At 42.6% G+C, this 19484-nt stretch overlaps 2 protein-coding genes across 6 annotated transcripts in view; one reads left to right on the plus strand and one right to left on the minus strand.

Moving 5' to 3' along the window:
- usp24 (ubiquitin specific peptidase 24) overlaps nucleotides 1–15476 on the plus strand; it is a 278284-nt gene extending 262808 nt beyond the window's left edge. For 2 of the 3 annotated variants that reach the window (XM_060917596.1, XM_060917597.1), the window contains one exon: nucleotides 14221–15476. In XM_060917596.1, coding sequence (XP_060773579.1) covers nucleotides 14221–15444 — 1224 coding nt within the window. In that variant the 3' untranslated portion in view covers nucleotides 15445–15476. Of the gene's footprint in view, nucleotides 1–156; nucleotides 3169–14220 lie in introns of those variants that run through there. The other variant, XM_060917598.1, reaches the window with a different exon arrangement.
- Nucleotides 5301–19484, minus strand: part of pcsk9 (proprotein convertase subtilisin/kexin type 9) — a 40808-nt gene continuing 26624 nt past the window's right edge. For all 3 annotated transcript variants that reach the window (XM_060917599.1, XM_060917600.1, XM_060917601.1), the window contains 4 exons: nucleotides 17622–17770; nucleotides 8631–8796; nucleotides 8176–8351; nucleotides 5301–6082 (listed from right to left, as the gene is read on the minus strand). In XM_060917599.1, the coding sequence (XP_060773582.1) occupies nucleotides 5879–6082; nucleotides 8176–8351; nucleotides 8631–8796; nucleotides 17622–17770 (695 nt within the window). In that variant the 3' untranslated portion in view covers nucleotides 5301–5878. The remainder of the gene's footprint in view (nucleotides 6083–8175; nucleotides 8352–8630; nucleotides 8797–17621; nucleotides 17771–19484) is intronic.

Raw genomic sequence — 19484 nt, forward strand, 5'->3', positions numbered from 1 at the left:
CACTCAGCTGCAGCTTGCATGATGGAATATTGATTCTTGGCGGAAGCACAAGAGCGCGTGTTGTAGCCTCAGGTTTTCATTCTTTTCTCAGTTCAGGGAATTGTCTAAATTGTTCTGCATTATAACGTCTCTTTCATTTTCTGTGTTTTTCTTCAGGGATCGGAGTCTCCGATGATGTTGGGCGATTCTAAGAGTGATTTAGAAGATGTTGACCCCTAACTCTCATCAGCAGCAATAGGGGCACTTTTTTACACAAGCAAAAAACAAGATTCCCTCCAATGGAGAGATATTGTAGCTCCAAGCAGCCAATCAAAAGACTGCATTTGGCTTCCTGGGGGACAGGAAACGGATAATCAGGAAACAAGAGGCACAAACCCAGCCAATGAGAGTTCTCACTGCAAGTTGCTCTGAAGTGAAGAAATGGGACGGGGGGGGGCGGGGAATGGTTGTGGCTGGTCAAGGCTGAGGTTGAGGAGACTGGAGCTTAACTCTCACTGGATATTGTGTGTTTACTGAGATCCCATCATGTAGCCCAAGCTCAGTAGAATATGGAGGAGGTTTTTGTTTTGTGTCACTTTTCATACACATGCAGGATTTAGTGGTGCTGAGGAAGGGTGTTTTAAACAAAAAAAAAAGGAAAGAAAAAGAACACTGGTTGTGGATATTTGCCAATATAATAAGAGATGCATTCATGAAAAATTTGAAGCTGTGTTCCATAGGTGTAATTTCAAATGTAAAAATAATATTTTTAAGAATTCTATACTTTTTTTCCCTTTTGTTTGAGCAGTGCCTCGTAATCAACTCTAAAAGGAACTTGTTCTTCTTAGACGAGTTCTCTCTCTCTTTCTCTCTCTCTCTCTCTCTCTCTCTCTCTCTCGCTGGTATTTTTTTAAATGCACTTTATATATGACTTCAGTTTGTCAGGTCTGAGAAGGTGACATTTGACAGGCGATTGAGTGGCCATGTTCTTTGCTGCTTTGCTTTCTCTTTTTTTTTTTTTTTTTTTTTCCTTTTCGTTTTGGCACTGTCAAGACGGGGGCATGAAATCAGATTGAATTGTGTGTTTCATAGAATTCATAACAACTGTGATAGCTGATACAACGTCCTTGGAAATTAAGAACCTGTTTCCAAACCTTATGGAGTTTGGCCAAACTTGTGGAGTTCATTCAGAGCACTTCAGCTCACTGCATATAGCTTACACACACACACACACACACACACACACACCAGGAGAAGAAAAAAAACCCATACAAGTCCGACTACTTGACCAGATAACAGTGGACACAGGGAACTTGTATGTAAAAAGAAAGCGTTGGAAAACGTGTGGAAATTTTCCTTTCAGAATGACAAGTGCCAGAACGAACCACCTGGCGTCTTATTATAGAGGTGAAATTTCAATCTTGCTCTATTTGCTATTTTTCTTTCTTTCTTTCTTTCTTTTTTTTCCTCTTTGGTCCTGTATTTGTCTCAGGCTTGCTGCAGTGGGTCCGCCACTGCAGCCTGTTAGTTTTCATGTGGATGTCAATATAAATGACACGTGCACACAGACACACACACTCACTCACACTCTCTCGCTCTCTCTCTCTCGCTCTCTCTCTCTGTCTGTCTCTCGCTCACTCCTGGATCACTCTAGGCTCTTGTGTTACTGTGTGTGTTTCGAGATGGCTGTGTAGACAGAGAAATTGTGTCTGTAACGTGCATCTGTCCAGAACACTTACTCACCAAATCACATACACATCATCAAACATCTAATGCCTACGAGACCGGGGTAAGCTCGTCAGATCACACAGTCAACCTCATACTCGCTTTGAGCTTTAACTTGGATGCTTGTTCAGGGGTTTTCTTTGCCAAGAGCTATTTTCTAGTTATTTGCCTGTATTTGTTTGTCCATGTCTGTTTGCCTTATACCATGTGCATACACGGTACACACACACACAAGAACAACAATGGCACTGTTGCCAAAAGAAAGTAAAGGGGTGTAGAGGAGGAACTTGAGTGCCAAGGACTATTTGGTGCTTGTCATGATCCCTGGCCTTTCATTATGCTGATACACTCTCTCTCTCTCTCTCTCTCTCGCCAGGATCTCAGCAAAGTGTCAAGGACAGTTGCTGCTTATTTTGTATTTAGTCTAGTCCACTTTAGTGACATTCATGCAATGTTTACAAAAGAACTTATCTCAGCACTGCGTTGCATAAAGGCGTTTGTTTTCTAAGAGAAACGGAAAGGGATGCCGCGTGACTCATTTAATAGCCAACTTAAGTGTATTGTCGTCGAGCCTCAAACGAGTGAGGACAATGGAGCAAAAACAAAAAACCGGAGAAGAGAAATGCTGTCGTTTAACCCGGTATCACCAGTCATTGTTGGCGTGCTTCTTTGCTTATGCATGTACGTTTGTGAATGTAATTGTGAAACCTTGACATCAATCTCTTTGGGTAAATGTGATCACAATCACCATGAAACAAATCGAGGGTCTTATTGCTTCCAGTGCCATATGACCCTCTGACTTTTTTTTTCTTCTTCTTTTCTCTAAACAATCAACGGACTACAGTTTTCCTGCCTGTAGTTAAATCACCGTAACAACATGGGTCAGGTGAACTCACTGCTTGGGTGTCCCCCCCCCCCCCCCCCCCAGTTTTTGGATAATCTGATGCTGAAATCCACATGTAGCTATATTTCAATCTCCCATTACACACAGCTTGTCACTCTTCAACGGGCCTGATTTCAGCTTCTGACTTCCTTCATCAGACTCCCATCACAGAAAGAGCTTGCATCAGCCCGGGGATCGGACAGAGGCTTGAATGTCACTCAACACTGGATCCCCCCCCCCCCCCTTTTTTTTTTGGCCAAATAGAAATGAAAACAAAAGGACTACTCCAGGTACAGGCTTGAGTAAAGAAGACACCAAAACGCTTTGAATTCTTATTCTATTGTATTTCCATTCGGTATACTAGTGTTCCCCTCTTTTGAGCCTTTTTTAAAATAATGTTGATTGACTGGAGCTGGACACACTTAAGTGGTTTTATTACTTGCACCTCTACCGAGTGTGTATGGATGGTCAGAATTCAAAAATGCATGTTCAAACCACATTTTAATTTGTAAATCAGAGTTTGATTATGGGAACTATTTGATATAAAAATGAATAAAACTGGAATGCAGAACATTTTATAATTTGTGCAGCTATAATTTTTGCTAAGAGTAAACTCATCTCGATTGTGCAATTGAAGATTTTACTCAAGTGAAGTCATTTTATTCTTATATACTGGTTTTTTTTTTTTTTTAACCACCTCTGTCCGTCCGCATCTCCATCCATCTGAAACACCCTTTTTCTCAGCAACCACAAATCATAGCCACTTGGTACCGAACTTCAGCTTGGGGTTCTCATCTCATCTCATTATCTCTAGCCGCTTTATCCTTCTACAGGGTCGCAGGCAAGCTGGAGCCTATCCCAGCTGACTACGGGCGAAAGGCGGGGTACACCCTGGACAAGTCGCCAGGTCATCACAGGGCTGACACATAGAGACAAACAACCATTCACACTCACATTCACACCTACGGTCAATTTAGAGTCACCAGTTAACCTAACCTGCATGTCTTTGGACTGTGGGGGAAACCGGAGCACCCGGAGGAAACCCACGCGGACACGGGGAGAACATGCAAACTCCACACAGAAAGGCCCTTGCCGGCCCCGGGGCTCGAACCCAGGACCTTCTTGCTGTGAGGCGACAGCGCTAACCACTACACCACCGTGCCGCCCAGCTTGGGGTTCTATTGCTGGATTTCACGTGACGTCACATCCGCCTCATTAGTTCTTCAAAACTTTAGCTGGTGGTCTACCAAAGCTCAGTTGACAAAGCGTTTGTATGAAGAAGGTGCATTGCTCGCATGAAAGATGCCTTACGCTTGCGTTGTTTTAGGTCATTCGACTCGATCAAACCGTGAAACTGATAAAAGTTTCTTCAGGGTTCCCCATGAACTAATAAAAAAGGCGAATGAACACAGGATTTCACAAAAGGATGTCGAGAAAGGTGTCTTTTGAACCTCTCACTGAAATCGAAGGGAGCCGAGTCGAAGCATGCTCGAGTTTGAGGTAATCACTTGGTGAAAGGTTTGTACATCCCTCTCAGCTACGTCCTTAGTGTTTTCCAAGTACTTTTCTTGCGATGTGTCGTTATTTTACGGTACTTTTTTTTTGTCACTTAGTGCTAAAGTCCCCAGCTGTTTCTTTGTTTACTCCTCACTCCTCACAAAGTCCATATGCATGAAGGTCGCGACAAAATTCTTCCCCAGCCGTACAGTTACAATGCACCATGATCACTTCTCCGTCTTGTTTAACTAAGATCCAGGTCTTTAAAGGGGTTTCTGATGATCTTTGTGAATGATTTCCCTGAGAGATAAGAGCCAACACAAGTGAGAATCAAGCGAACTGTTCTTTGTTTACACTTCAACTTGCAGTGCTTCGTTGTAAAGACGCGAACAGAGAGCTTTAAAAAAAAAAACCCACTTACACAGGCAAAAACAATACAGGATTCATTTGGCAGCGACTTGATACCAAGGTTCTTTACCCAGCCACATACAAAAAAGCTGTAAGCCTCCATACTCTTCCACACTTTCATCTGTTTTGCGGTGTAGAAGGACGTCTGCAACACCAGATAGTTTGAGATGTCGGGGAACTCAACTGAAGGGTCGTTTTCGAGATCGTATGACAAATCCTTCTTTCCCAGACTGTATGGGTCGATTCCATTGCACATAGCAATCTTCTGAATATATCTAAAGTGAGCAGTGGCTTCTAGATTATGAGCGTACTCTGATAAGTTATCGCTAGTTGTTTGCACTACAGCAGCCGTTTCGACCACCAGCTATTTCACTTCCAGTAAAACCGCTAAGAAGTCATGTGACTGAAACCCAGCAATACTGTGTGTACTGTTTTCAGGTCTGTCCCACATCAACTTCCTGTTTACCGACTGAATGTATTTATGAAGCATATAGGGTGGATTTACAAAATTTTCCTCACACTTTTCTCAGCAACTACAAATCACAACTGGTTGATATTTGGTACCGAGCTTCAGCTTGGGGTTCTATACCATGCATACCATTTTCAGGACTGTCCCACATCGACTTCCTGTTTACCGACTGAAAGTACTTACGAAACGTATAGGGTGGATTTTGACGCTATTTCAAGAAGCAAAATGCTATTGCAAAATGACAGTTTACCAGGATGCTATTTGAAATCCCTGGGGAGAACACCGCTCTTTACTTACTTACTACATTCAGTGCATTCATGCAAGAATTAAATGTCAGCCTTTTGTTAAGAAATAGGAGGATTTATCAAAATGAAACCAGCATAGTGAACAGTAAAGCAGGAGATTAGCAGTAAGATTAGTAAGTAAGTGCTAACAGTAGTTTAACCCTTATAGTGGTTTGTATTTCAGAGAGAGAAATTGAGCATTAGGGATGGTTAATTCCAAATATGCCACCACTAGGAACTGTACTTTACCCTAACCTTTAGATAAATGTCTGGGTGATTAAACATTTTTCCCCCAATTGTATAAAATGTTCAACTGTTCCGACAGGGAATGCCGAAAGACTGTGTGAACCCGCTGTTGTGGAGTTCTACATATTAGTGTGTTTTCAGTAGAATCCCTCTTGGAAGCAAAAACAAAAACCTCAACTGTACAAAGACCCCTTGAACGGATTTCTCTTAGTGTGTGTATTCATTACTCTTATTTTAAAAGATCTCTATTGAACTGCTCTGAGCCTGAATGAAATGCATAGTGGTTCAATCTACAGAGTAGAACAATATGACAAATAATATCATGATCAGTATAGCATTCGTATTTGAACCTGACCCAAGTGAACAGAACGATAAGCTCTTATTTTGCTAAGTGTCCTGGTTATTGTTGGTGCTCTGCTGAACAAGAGGCCGATATCTGCAGCAGATAGCAATAGCAGCAGCTCCTTTATCTCCTCCAAACATCCGGATCACGCAGGTATTTCCTCGTGTGTATGCTCCATGAGTGACGGAACCACGCGACACGGCATTACACCCTGTAAGTGTCCAGGAGTCCTCACAGGACACCTCCACCTAAGAGAGATGGATCACAAAAAAATTAGAATAGTTTCATGACTAGACACCAAAAGCTATTAGATGTTTCATTTAGTATTGCAGGTACACTATATGGCCAAGAGTTTGTGGACACCTGAACATCTCGTTCCAGATTTATTCCCTATTGACTGCTGTTATAACCCGCTCTTCTGGGAAGACTTTCCACTAGATTTTGGAGCGTGGCTGTGGGGATTTGTGATCATTCAGCATTAGTGAGGTCAGGCACGGAGGCCTGGGGTGCAGTTGGTGTTACAATTCTTCCCATCCCAAAGTTGCTCAGTGGGGTTGAGGTCAGGGATCTGTGCAGGACACTCAAGTTCTTCCACTCCAAACTTAGCAAACCATGTTTTCATGGATCTCACTTTGTGCACAGGTGCATTGTCATGCTGGAACATGTTTGGGCCTGTTAGTTCCAGTGAAGGGAAATTGTAATGCTACAGCATACAAACAAAGATGTCTTATGTTGCTATACTGACTCAGTCATGCAGCTTTTTAATATTATTATTATTATTATTATTATTAAGTTTAACTTGTATAGTGCCTTTTTCACACCCAAGATCTCTTTACAATGGTAAAAAGTCCACCAGAAGACGTCAGGATGTAATTTCAGTGATCGTAGCTGGCCACAGTCCCACCAAATGGTACACGAGGGTAAATCCTGCACAGCTGCCACCGGGCAACGGCATCCGGAACGTCACACAATGGATCCAGAAAGCAAGCACAGAAGCACCACCACATGGAATGCTGGGCAACTCCAATGTTGGAGAACAACGAGCTCATTACAGTCCATAGCAAGCAGAACACGCATCACCCATGGCGGACCAAGGCCTAAAAAAATCCATCCATCTATCTATCCAGCCATCAATTATCTGTAACCACTTATCCTGTGCAGGGTCGCAGGCAAGCTGGAGCCTATCCCAGCTGACTATGGGTGAGAGGCAGGGTACAGCCTGGACAAGTCACCAGATCATCACAGGGCTGACACATAGACACAGACAACCATTCACACTCACATTCACACCTACGGTCAATTTAGAGTCACCAGTTAACCTAACCTGCATGTCTTTGGACTGTGGGGGAAACCGGAGCACCCGGAGGAAACCCACGGGGAGAACATGCAAACTCCACACAGAAAGGCCCTCGCCGGCCACGGGGCTCGAACCCGGACCTTCTTGCTGTGAGGCGACAGCGCTAACCACTCCACCACCCTGCTGTCCGGCCTGAGAAAACCATCACCCAAAACTGGGTTTGGAGCTACGCCACAACCGGTGGACAAAACATTCAAACACGAAGAAACAAAAAGAAAAACCTCTGGCAAGAAGTGGCAGCCAAAACACGCACAGCGTACTCTCAACTGGAAATAGAAGCTTTAAAACATCAGAAGGCTCCGTCCATCTTGAGTCATAGAGGCTACTCAGGTGTTTGTTCAGTCCCTTGTCATGTCAACACTGGACTACTGCAACTTGCTCCTTGTCCAACCCTTGCAACTGAAGGCTCGTTTTCGACCTCCCTAAATTCTCCCACCTGTGGTGTGCTCCTTCCACTGGTTTCCTGTAGCTGCTTCCATCAGATTTAAAACACTGATGCTTGCCTACAAAGCCAAGCGGCTCTTTTGGCTATCCCAGGCACATCTGACCACCAAAACAAAGGCAAAAAAAAACCCCACAGGTAAATCATGAGACTTGGCAGGTATGATCTCTACAATGGTCTGGGGCCTACCTCCTACAGAAATTCTGAACAGAAGAAAGAACACACCCTGTTGACTTTGCTAATGGAGTCTACGCTGTGTCACGATAAGGGTGACCAATCTATCCTTCATGCTATCTCTTTCTCTGCCAATGAAATGAAACATTTTATTTTGTACTGTAGAGCTTTATATATGATCTATCTCATCTATTTATATGAAATTGAATAGTTCTACGATACTATTCAAAACAAAATATAAAATCTTATATTCTGGATACACTGATTCTAAACTTTTGAAAGGAAGTTGTTTTATTTTAAATAAATGCATCACTTAAAAAGTGCCTTGATATTGTGTGTAGTTTTTCACAACATGACTTTGAAATTACCTGTTGTGTAAATTCAGATTGGTGGTGTTCAATCAGACGGCATTCCAGATTCGGGGCATGGCAACAGGACGCGTGTGATGTCCCACCTTCTCCAACAGGACATGTTTTACGGTTGTTATCGAGAGGCCAGGAGGGGTGTGTGACGTATTGGGATCTGATGTAGTGAGAGCTGCATCCTGCAGACAGAAACAGTATTTAAAAGCATAGAAAGATACGGACACAACGATGCAGGCAGCCCAGGATTCAGGTGGAGGTACTTTAACCATGTCTTGAACAAACTTTTTACAATAATTAGACAAATTTCAAAAAAAAGATTCAGGTTATTGATAGATGAAGTCAAACTCAGGGTTTCATTTACTTCCTCTGTGGACATTTTCGAGATGAGAGTGACTGATAGTGGATTGATTGATATAATCCCAAAGCCTTGGCTCCACCACACACACCACAACTCATACCTGTAAGCTGATATGCTTGGCTAGGGCACTCTGCATCCATGCCCACATGGAGACTGGCACTGGCATGGCACTTCACCCTGCTGCCCGTGCAGCAGCGAGCTATGGCATACGCTCCCTGTCCTCCGATGCCGTGATGGGCCTCACACACCTTCTGCCCTCCCCGTATCTGATGACACAATCAAAACAGTGAGGCAGTTACTCTATGAAGAGTCTCAAAAGCAAAACAGGTTGTTTGCAAATCTGCCCCATGATTGAATCAGAGTGGATTCTGAATGGGAAATCAAGTTTTGCATACCCTTAGGACAAAATGAAGAACATAATGAAACTGTATTCTGTGCATTACATTATACACACTCAGTGGCCACTTTATTAGGAAAACCCATACACCTGCTGTTTTATGCAGTTTTCTCATCAGCCAATCCTTGGACAGCAGCACAATGCATGAGCTTCAGTTAATGTTCACGTCACACATCAGAACGGGAAAAATTGTGATCTCAAAGTGTGACTTTCATTGTGGCATGGGTTTTGGTGCCAGATGAACTGGTTTGAGTATTTCAGAAACTGCTGATCTCCTGGGGTTTTCACACACAACAGTCTCTAGAGTTTACACAGAATGGTGCGGAAAAAAACCCATTCATTGAGCGACAGTTCTGTGGGTGGAAACAAACACCTTGTTGATAAGAGACGTCAGAGGAAAATGGCCAGATTGGTTCAAGCTGCCAGGAAGGAGAGAGCAACTCATAGCAACTCTTTACAACCGTGGTGAGCAGAAAAGCATCTCAGCATGCAACAGCAGAACAACACATTGGGTTCCACTCCTGCCAGCCAAAACCAGGAATCTTAGAATCAAGAACAAGTTCCTATGAAAGGGGAACTGAAGGCAAATTTTTATATCATCAAAATTCTATTTATCTCATTTTATTAAATATCGGAATGCATTTTTGAACGCTATTTTGTCACTGCTATAGCAAATTATGAGTGTTTTGAAATATGCTCTGTAATATATCAGTCCATATGTCAAAGCAATGGCCGTAAACGAGATTCACTGAGACCTGTGCGAGACATCGTAGGACAGAAGTAAAATGTACAGCGGAAATCAAAGTGACCAACATCTGCCAACATTGTCAAAAGACGCGCGCGCCCTCTTTCGAATGCTGATGTAATCAAGCTGGAAGTTGGGACTTCCGGTTGCGCGATGTGGTGTTAAGACGTGTGAGCCTGAGCTCCGATACTTTCCAGTTTATAACTTAACGAAAGTGCCTTTACCTTTCACGCCTCTTACATTAGGAGTGATATTGGAATATACTAGTACTTTACAGCTATTTGCAGGACAAAGAGTAATGCGCAAGATGAGGAAAACCAGTGGAAGAACAACGCCGTCCCCGACTGACAAATCTGCTGCTAGCAACATGGCGGATAGTCCTCCGCTAACCACTGAGACACTGGTTGTGGAGCTTGAAAAACTCCGAAAAACAATGACTGACGAACTGACTACTCTGTTGAGCAGCTCGTTGGAGTCTGTGCGTTCTTCTGTGGAGTCGATAGAGTCTACGCTAGTTACTCAGGCTGGTACAATCAGGGAAATGGAGTCTACCCTAACTGACCATAGCGACCGCGTTACGCAGCTCGAGCATGATATGTGCGTGCTTCAATCAACGGTGGAAACATTAATGGAGGAGAATGCTGCGCTCCAAACTAAGGTGGAAGATTTGGAATCTAGATCTAGGCGTCAAAACCTCCGTGTCCTGGGACTACCGGAGGGTACCGAGGGGAAGGACTGCAGAGACTTTATGGCCAAAATGTTCCATACCCTGCTGGGCGGACTGTTGTCTGAACTACCTGTATTGGATCGCGCTCACAGGAGCTTACAGAACCAGCCCAACAAACGAGCAGCCCCGCGCGCTCTGATTGTTAGGTTTCATAGATTCCTTGAAAAGGAAACGGTGCTGAAGTGGGCAAAAGCGCACAAAGATATTTCATACGAGGGCCACCGAATCAGAATTTTCGAGGATTTCAGCGCAGCAGTGGCGAAGAAGCGCTCAGCCTTTAACGATGTCAAAGGGCTCCTCTACAAAAAAGGCGTCAAGTTTGGCATGATCTACCCAGCCCGTCTCCGTCTCACTTACAGGAACAGAGTACACACCTTCGACTCCCCAGCGGACGCAGAGGCATTCTACGAGCGACACATCTCAACCACTGACCGTATACAGCCACTGGTTCCAATTACGGAGGACTCATCTGCCGCGGACCCGTCCGATTAAGCAACGCGCTGACCGCAGGTGATAGCCAGCCTTTGGCTGGCTGGTTTATTTGTTAAGAAAGAACATTTAGGGGCTGAATGTTTACCCTGACATAGTGAACTGCAAAAGACTTTTCAGTTTTTCTCCCCTTTTGTGTTCTTATAATTTTTTAGCAGTCATTTTTCTCTTTGACGCTTAGTTTACTATGTGATCCAGAGGGGTTTATTTTTACTCAGATATCTGGGTTAAAGCAACTGGTGCTGGCAACACTGCACTCTTTGAGGTCGCCTTTAGTGGCTATCTTGCTGTTTGCTTTTCAATGACGTGTTCTCTCTCCTTACAGCTCCATTTATTTCCTCACTTATTGATTATTTGCTGGTTCAATGTATAATGCCTTTTTAGTTCAGGAGCAGGATTAACACAACACAATTAATCGGATGCATGTTTACCATTTCTGGCTACTCGCCGCTCTGGCGGACGAGCTTCAGAATCATTTGTCTGTTATGTTTACTGTTTCAATTTTGGGGTTGTGGGGGTTGTGGGGGTTGGGGGGTTGGGTGGTTTTTCTCTTAGGCCAATTGTCTCTTTTTTGTGTAATTTTTCCTTCTTGTTTTTCTTTCTCTTTTATTTATTTTTTTACCTTCCTTTTAACTTTGTGTCACGAATCCCCATTTTTACTTAAATTGTCTCTGATACAGCTCCCATATGATTCATGTAGAACTAATTATCTCCAAGACTTGATATAGATGTCAACTTCCTCTACAATGCAAGGTGGGTCGAATAGGCACCCCATTAAAATAGTTACCTGGAATGTACGTGGGTTAGGTGGGCCAATTAAACGATGTAAAGTTCTCTCACACTTAAAGAGCCTTTTTACTGGTATAGCTTTTTTGCAGGAGACGCACTTGCGCAGGGAAGATCAGGTGAGACTACGCAAACCTTGGGTTGGTCAGATTTTTCACTCCAATTTTAATAGTAAATCCAGAGGCGTGGCTATTTTAATTCATAAAAGAATTCAGTTTTCTCCTGACCAGATACACTCTGATCCCTGTGGCCGTTATATTATAGTTTCTGGCTTGCTCTTTAAAACTCCTGTGGTTTTAGCGAACTTATACGCACCAAACTGGGATTGCCCAAATTTCATGTCCACTGTTTTTTCTCATTTACCAAATTTGGATACTCATCAGCTAATCCTGGGTGGAGACTTTAACTGTGTCACTAACCCTGCTATTGATCGCTCTCAGTCTAAAACAGTAACACCATCAGCTATGTCTAAGGCGTTAAAAACTTTCATGGAACAAATTGGATGTGTTGACCCCTGGCGCTTTTTCCATCCCAGCGCGAAGGATTTCTCCTACTATTCTCCTGTCCATAAGGTTTACTCACGTATTGACTATTTTTTTATTGATAAATCTCTTCTACCTCTTGTTGGTACTACACAATACTCCGCCATTGTAATTTCTGACCACGCCCCCCACATTCTAGACCTGTGTTTACCATTAAGTTCCCTCAGTCATAAAGGTGGTTGGAGGCTTAATTCCAGCTTGCTTGCTGATTCTGATTTTTGTGATTATGTTTCTACAAACATTAATTTTTTCTTAGATACTAATAGATCTGAGCATGTATCGCCATCACTCTTATGGGAAACATTAAAAGCCTTCATTAGAGGGAGTATTATATCTTTTAGTTCTAATTTAGCTAAAAATAGAAGATTGAAGCAGCAAGAATTAACAGATGCCATTCTAAATATAGATAGGCAACAGGCATTATCAATTAATCCTGATTTAACTGCCAAGCGCTTACAGTTGCAGACTGAGTTTGACCTATTATCCACTGGGAAAGCAGAATACCTATTGCAGCGCACAAGAGCCACATATTATGAGCATGGGGATAGAGCTGGCCGCCTTTTAGCCTCACAGTTGAGACACGAATATGCTTCACGTTTTATTTCACAGATTTATGACACTTCTCATAATCTGACTACAGACCCCGCCTCCATAAATTCCGCCTTTTCCTCTTTCTATTCTACTCTTTACCAATCAGAACCTCCTTCTAATAGCTTTTCCATGGACTCATTTCTAGATAACTTAGAATTTCCAACTTTAAGTGAGGATATGTCGGGAAGTTTAGATGAACCCCTTAAGTTAGAAGAAATCACCTCCTGCATAGCCCAAATGCGGAGTAACAAAGCCCCTGGCCCAGATGGCTATCCAGTGGAGTTTTTTAAGAAGTTTTCTATTCAACTAGCCCCTTTACTACTGGATGTTTATAATGACTCATTGGAGCAGGGAATTTTACCTCCAACTCTCAATCAGGCTTTGATTTCCCTTATATTAAAGAAAGACAAGGACCCAAATCTATGCGGCAGCTACAGACCCATCAGTCTTCTTAACAACGATGTTAAAATTCTGGCGAAGGTGCTAGCACGTAGACTGGAGACATGTCTCCCTAAAATTATTTCAGAAGACCAAACAGGTTTTATCCTGGGCCGTCAACTATCATTTAGTGTACGCAGACTCTTGAACGTGGTTTTATCTCCTTCTGCCTCTCCAACCCCTGAGCTGGTCATTTCCCTTGACGCAGAAAAAGCGTTTGATCGCGTAGAATTTAATTACTTATTTTCTGTATTGCACAGGTTTGGGTTTGGAACTAAATTCATTTCTTGGATTCGTCTTCTGTACTCTGCCCCAACTGCTAGTGTTAAAACCAACTCTGATATATCTCCTGCCTTCCCTCTAACACGTGGCACACGTCAGGGGTGTCCCTTGTCACCTTTATTATTTGCAATAGCCATAGAACCACTTTCAATTGCCTTGAGAACTTCCCCACTATTCTCTGGTATTATTAGAGGAGGCCTTGAACATAGAGTCTCGCTCTATGCCGATGATTTATTGTTATATGTGTGTGACCCTCTTAACTGCACTGAGAAAATAGTGGATTTACTTAAGACATTTGGAACATTCTCAGGTTATAAATTGAACATTGATAAGAGTCTCTGTTTTCCTGTCAATCAATCTGCTAAATTAATCCCTCCAGGTACACTACCCTTTCAGTTATCCCCTAATAGCTTTAAATATTTAGGCGTCAATATCTCTCATTCACTTAGCTCTCTTCATAAAAACAATTTCATAAAACTTGTTGAGAATATAAAAGCAGATCTTCAGAGATGGCATGCTTTACCCCTTTCTCTTGTTGGCCGAATTGAGACAATTAAAATGAATGTGTTACCCCGTATCTTATTTCTGTTTCAGACACTCCCTCTTTTTCTTCCGAAATCTTTTTTTAAGTCACTGGACAGAAGTGTGTCCTCTTTTATTTGGAATGGCAAGATCCCCAGGATTCAGAAAAGAATGTTAGAGAGACCCAAGCTGGTTGGGGGTTTTGCTCTACCAAACATGCTGTTATACTATTGGGCCGCTAACATTCAAATGCTTAAGAAATGGTGTCATTACCCAGACATTAACTGGTGTGTAATAGAAGCAAACTCTTGCATTACATCTTCACTACCAGCCTTGCTTTTTGGTCCTCTCTCTATACGCCCTTCTCAACACACTAATAATCCTTTGGTGCGTTCCTCCTTAAAAATCTGGAAGCAGTTTAGAAATCACTTTGGTTTAAAAGCTCCATCTGTCCTTCTTCCCATCTGCAATAATCACTTGTTCTTACCTTCCAGTATAGATAAGACCTTCATGTTGTGGAGAAATATGGGCCTGGTCTCTTTCAATGACCTATACTCAGTTAATTCTTTTGTAAGCTTTGCTGACCTGGTCAAAAACCGTGGTGTCTCAAATCAAGGTCTTTTTAGATATTTTCAATTAAGAGACTTTGCAAAAACTCATTTCACTTCCTTCCCTACATTGCCAGAAAAAACTCTGTTGGAAGACATTATGTACAATCCAGTTATAAACAGCCGCATTTCCTCAATACACAATCTCCTCCTCTCATCCCAGTTGTCTCCTCTGTTATGGCTTAAGGAGAATTGGGAAAAGGAACTTGGTCTTCCATTGGAAGATGTCTGGTGGATGGATGTCTTGGCCAGGATTAACACCACCTGTATTTGTGCACGAATGAGTCTTATTCAGTTCAAAGTGGTTTTCAGACTTCACTACACCAGGGCCAGGCTGAAAAAACTGTTCCCTGAAGCGGATGATCTCTGCATCAGGTGTTCTCACTCTCCAGCAGATCATACACACACTTTCTACACCTGTACCAAACTTAATGCTTTCTGGTTATCTTTCTTCACCACCCTCTCTGAAGTCCTGAATATTCCTATCTCCCCATGTCCTTTAATTGCAATTTTTGGTGTGTCCCCTGTTTTAGGGAAATTTAACAGTTACCAAGCTGATGTTATTGCATTTGCTGCACTAATAGCCAAACGTCAAATACTTCTTCACTGGAAGAGCCCTAAACCACCTGGCTCTTGTTCCTGGCTTGGAGAGCTTATGTCTTTCCTACACCTAGAGAAAATAAAGCATACTGTTAGAGGATCTTTGAGAACATTCTATAAAACGTGGGAGCCCCTCCTTTCCTATGATCTATTTAACATAAACCAACAATTAGACATTGAAGACTAGTGACACTTTCCCCCTTTTTTTTTTATTTTTATTTATTGTACATATTGTTTTAAATTGTTTGCTTTTTATTAGTAGTAGTATCATTATTTTATGTTTATTATTATTATTTATTTATTTATTTTTCACTCTGCTTCATTTTAATGTCTTTGTTGTCTTTGTGTATATGTATGTATCTTTATGGGTAGATATGCATCTACTAGTTCAGGCCGATTTGCCCTTTCTTTATAATATTTTAAGTTTCATTTTCAGTTCATGGGAATTATTGGGTTGGGGAGGGTGGGTGTTTTGGGTGTTGGGTTCTTGATTTAAAAACAAAAACAAACCCATGTCCTGTAAACATTTTATACTTTGACTGTGATTCTCTTTGTGGTTTGTCCAATAAACATATTAAAAAAAAAAAAAAAATCAAGCTGGAAGTTTTGTTTGTTTTGATATCAATCAGGAAAGTTTGAAAACAGTAGGCAGTAATCGTCACTTAAACTCGTTTTTGTGCAATATTTCATTTGGAAAACAGTTTTCAAAATGGCGGCACTGACACCTGGCTGACACTTCACGTTTCGGAGTCTCGCACAAGTCTCGTGAAGATCGCACGGATAAGTGACGCCTGCCGTGGACCAAACGAACTAAATTTTCATCTCATCTCATCATCTCTAGCCGCTTTATCCTGTTCTACAGGGTCGCAGGCAAGCTGGAGCCTATCCCAGCTGACTACGGGCGAAAGGCGGGGTACACCCTGGACAAGTCGCCAGGTCATCACAGGGCTGACACATAGACACAGACAACCATTCACACTCACATTCACACCTACGGTCAATTTAGAGTCACCAGTTAACCTAACCTGCATGTCTTTGGACTGTGGGGGAAACCGGAGCACCCGGAGGAAACCCACGCGGACACGGGGAGAACATGCAAACTCCACACAGAAAGGCCCTTGCCGGCCACGGGGCTCGAACCCGGACCTTCTTGCTGTGAGGCGACAGCACTAACCACTACACCACCGTGCCGCCCTTGCCATGGACCAAACAAACTAAATTCAACATAGCTAAAAACCAAATAGGCCCATAAGTATAATATTTACTTGCAATTAGTTGGCAGTACGAGCCACGATATAAGGTTACTAAAACCGAAAACGGAATTGAATAACACGTTAATTCAGAAATAAAGCAAGTTTAAAAATGACTTCAGTTCTCCTTTTAAGTGGCCAATGAATGTATATGATTATATAGCCAGTAAGAGATATACAGTACTCAGTTTCACCAATCTCATCTCATTATCTCTAGCCGCTTTATCCTTCTACAGGGTCGCAGGCAAGCTGGAGCCTATCCCAGCTGACTACGGGCGAAAGGCGGGGTACACCCTGGACAAGTCGCCAGGTCATCACAGGGCTGACACATAGACACAGACAACCATTCACACTCACATTCACACCTACGGTCAATTTAGAGTCACCAGTTAACCTAACCTGCATGTCTTTGGACAGTGGGGGAAACCGGAGCACCCGGAGGAAACCCACGCAGACACGGGGAGAACATGCAAACTCCACACAGAAAGGCCCTCGCCGGCCCCGGGGCTCGAACCCAGGACCTTCTTGCTGTGAGGCGACAGCGCTGACCACTACACCACCGTGCCGCCCCAGTTTCACCAATGCTTCTGCATTATCAATTAACAAATAAAATGGTTGTGCGAGTGTGTTAATATTGAGAAAAAAAATCAGTTAAAAGGTTTATTTCAAAGTCCTTTTCCAAATGTGATATTGTAAATATTTTACACCCCACCCTTTGTCTTTCTAATCTGTCCTTATAGTGTGCTTTTAACACAATCATGAAAAAATGTTCACTTACACACTGCAAAACAGTGTTGGGTTAAAAAACAGAACTGATTTATTTGTGTTTCACTGCTAAATCTGCGAAGGAGAAGCACACGTATAATGTTGGTATTCCACCGTTCTGAAATGAAATAATTTACTTTACTGACAGAACGTATACCACCCCTTTGAAATCTTTGATCTTGTGTTGATCGAGACCACATATGCAGAAGAGGGCAGATAGCCCGCTCCTCAGTGTATGTTGCAACATTAGAAGCGCTAAAAATAAAAAGCGCTTCACATGACCGAACTGGAGGGGCAGAAAATGGAGAGGAGGAGAAAATTATATATTCGTGATGATGTGTTCGGTTACCTCTATTCTCTCTCCAGCATGCACTCCATTTGGTGAGTAGCTGGAACAGCTGAACATCTCTTCACCATGGCGACAGTGAGCCGCTGCTGTGTCAAAATGTCCGACCCCTGACCTCTTAGACCAAACAGAGCGACACAGAAGTGTCTCACCTGGGACGACACAAATATGCACATTCAGGCTTTAATACGTATAGGGCAACACTAAAGTAGATTTCTCATGTAAAGTCTTAAGCGTTGATTACTGCCTAAACCAACAGGTGTCACATGATATCAAGTGGCACATTTCAGAATGACTTATATTAGAACATCCTAACAACTGAATTTTTCACCTCGGTGATTTTCAAGTATTTCTGAGCCACATAACGGTGATGTGAACTTGTCAAGTGAGTTCACTTAAACATAGTGTCTTGCAAAAGTATTCATCCCCCTTGGTATTTGTCCTGTTTTGTCGCATTACAAGCTGGAATTAAAATAGATTTTGGAGGGTTAACACCATTTGATTTACACAACATGCCTACCACATTAAAGGTGCAAATGGTTGTTTTATTGTGACACAAACAATAATTAAGATGAAAAAAAACCCAAATCTGGAGTGTGCATAAGTATTCCCCCCCCCCAAAAAAAAAGTCAATACTTTAAAGAGCCACCTTTTGCTGCAATTACAGCTGCAAGTCTCTTGTGGAATGTCTCTATTAGCTTAGCACATCTAACCACTGGGATTTTTGCCCATTCCTCAAGGCAAAATTGCTCCAACTCCTTCAAGTTAGTTGGGTTGTGTTGGTGTACAGCAATCTTCGAGTTATCCCACAGATTCTCAATTGGATTGAGGTCTGGGCTTTGACTAGGCCATTCCAAGACATTTAAATGTTTCCCTTTAAACCACTCAAGGGTAGCTTTAGCAGTATGTTTCGGGTCATTGTCCTGCTGGAACATGAACCTTCATCCCAGTCTCAAACCTCTGGCTGACTCAAACAGGTTTTCCTCCAGAATTGCCCTGTATTTCGTGCCATCCATCTTTCCTTCAGTCCTGACCAGCTTTCCTGTCCCTGCAGATGAAAAATATCCTCACAGCATGATGCTGCCACCACCATGCTTCACTGTAGGAATGGTGTTCTCAGGGTGTCGGGTTTGAGCCACACATGGCATTTCCCATGATGGACAAAAAGATCAATTTTAGTCTCATTTGACCAGAGAATCATCTTCTATGTGTTTGGGGAGTCTGCCACATGCTGCTGGGTAAACTCCAAACGTGTTTTCTTAAGCAATGACTTTTTTTTTCTGGCCACTCTTCCATAAAGCCCCACTCTGTGGAGTGTATGGCTTAAAGTGGTCCTATGGACAGATACTCCCATCTCCGCTGTGGATCTTTGCAGCTCCTTCAGTGTTATCTTTAGTTTCTTTGTTGCATCTCTGATTAATGCCCTCCTTGCCCGGTCTGTGAGTTTTGGTGGGCGGCCTTCTCTTGTCAGATTTGTAGCGGTGCCGTATTCTTTCCATTTCGCTGTAATGGATTTAATGGTGCTCCCTGGGATATTTAAAGTTCGGGATATTTTTTATAACCCAACCCTGATCTATACTTCTCCACAACTTTGACCTGTTTGGAGGCTCCTTGGTTTTCATGTTGCTTGCTTAGTAGTGTTGCAGAGTCAGGGTCCTTCCAGAACAGGTTGATTTATACAGACACCATGTGACAGATCATGTGACACTTTGATTGCACACAGCTGGATCTTAATCAAGTAATTATGTGACTTATGAAGTGAATTGGTTGGAGCAGCTCTTATTTAAGGGTTTCATACGAAAGGGGGTGAATACCTCTGCACACTCCAGATTTCTGTTTTTTCATCTTAATTATTGTTTGTGTCAC

This window comes from Neoarius graeffei, chromosome 3 (genome assembly GCF_027579695.1).
Source record: "Neoarius graeffei isolate fNeoGra1 chromosome 3, fNeoGra1.pri, whole genome shotgun sequence".
In the NCBI taxonomy this organism is placed as follows: domain Eukaryota; kingdom Metazoa; phylum Chordata; class Actinopteri; order Siluriformes; family Ariidae; genus Neoarius; species Neoarius graeffei.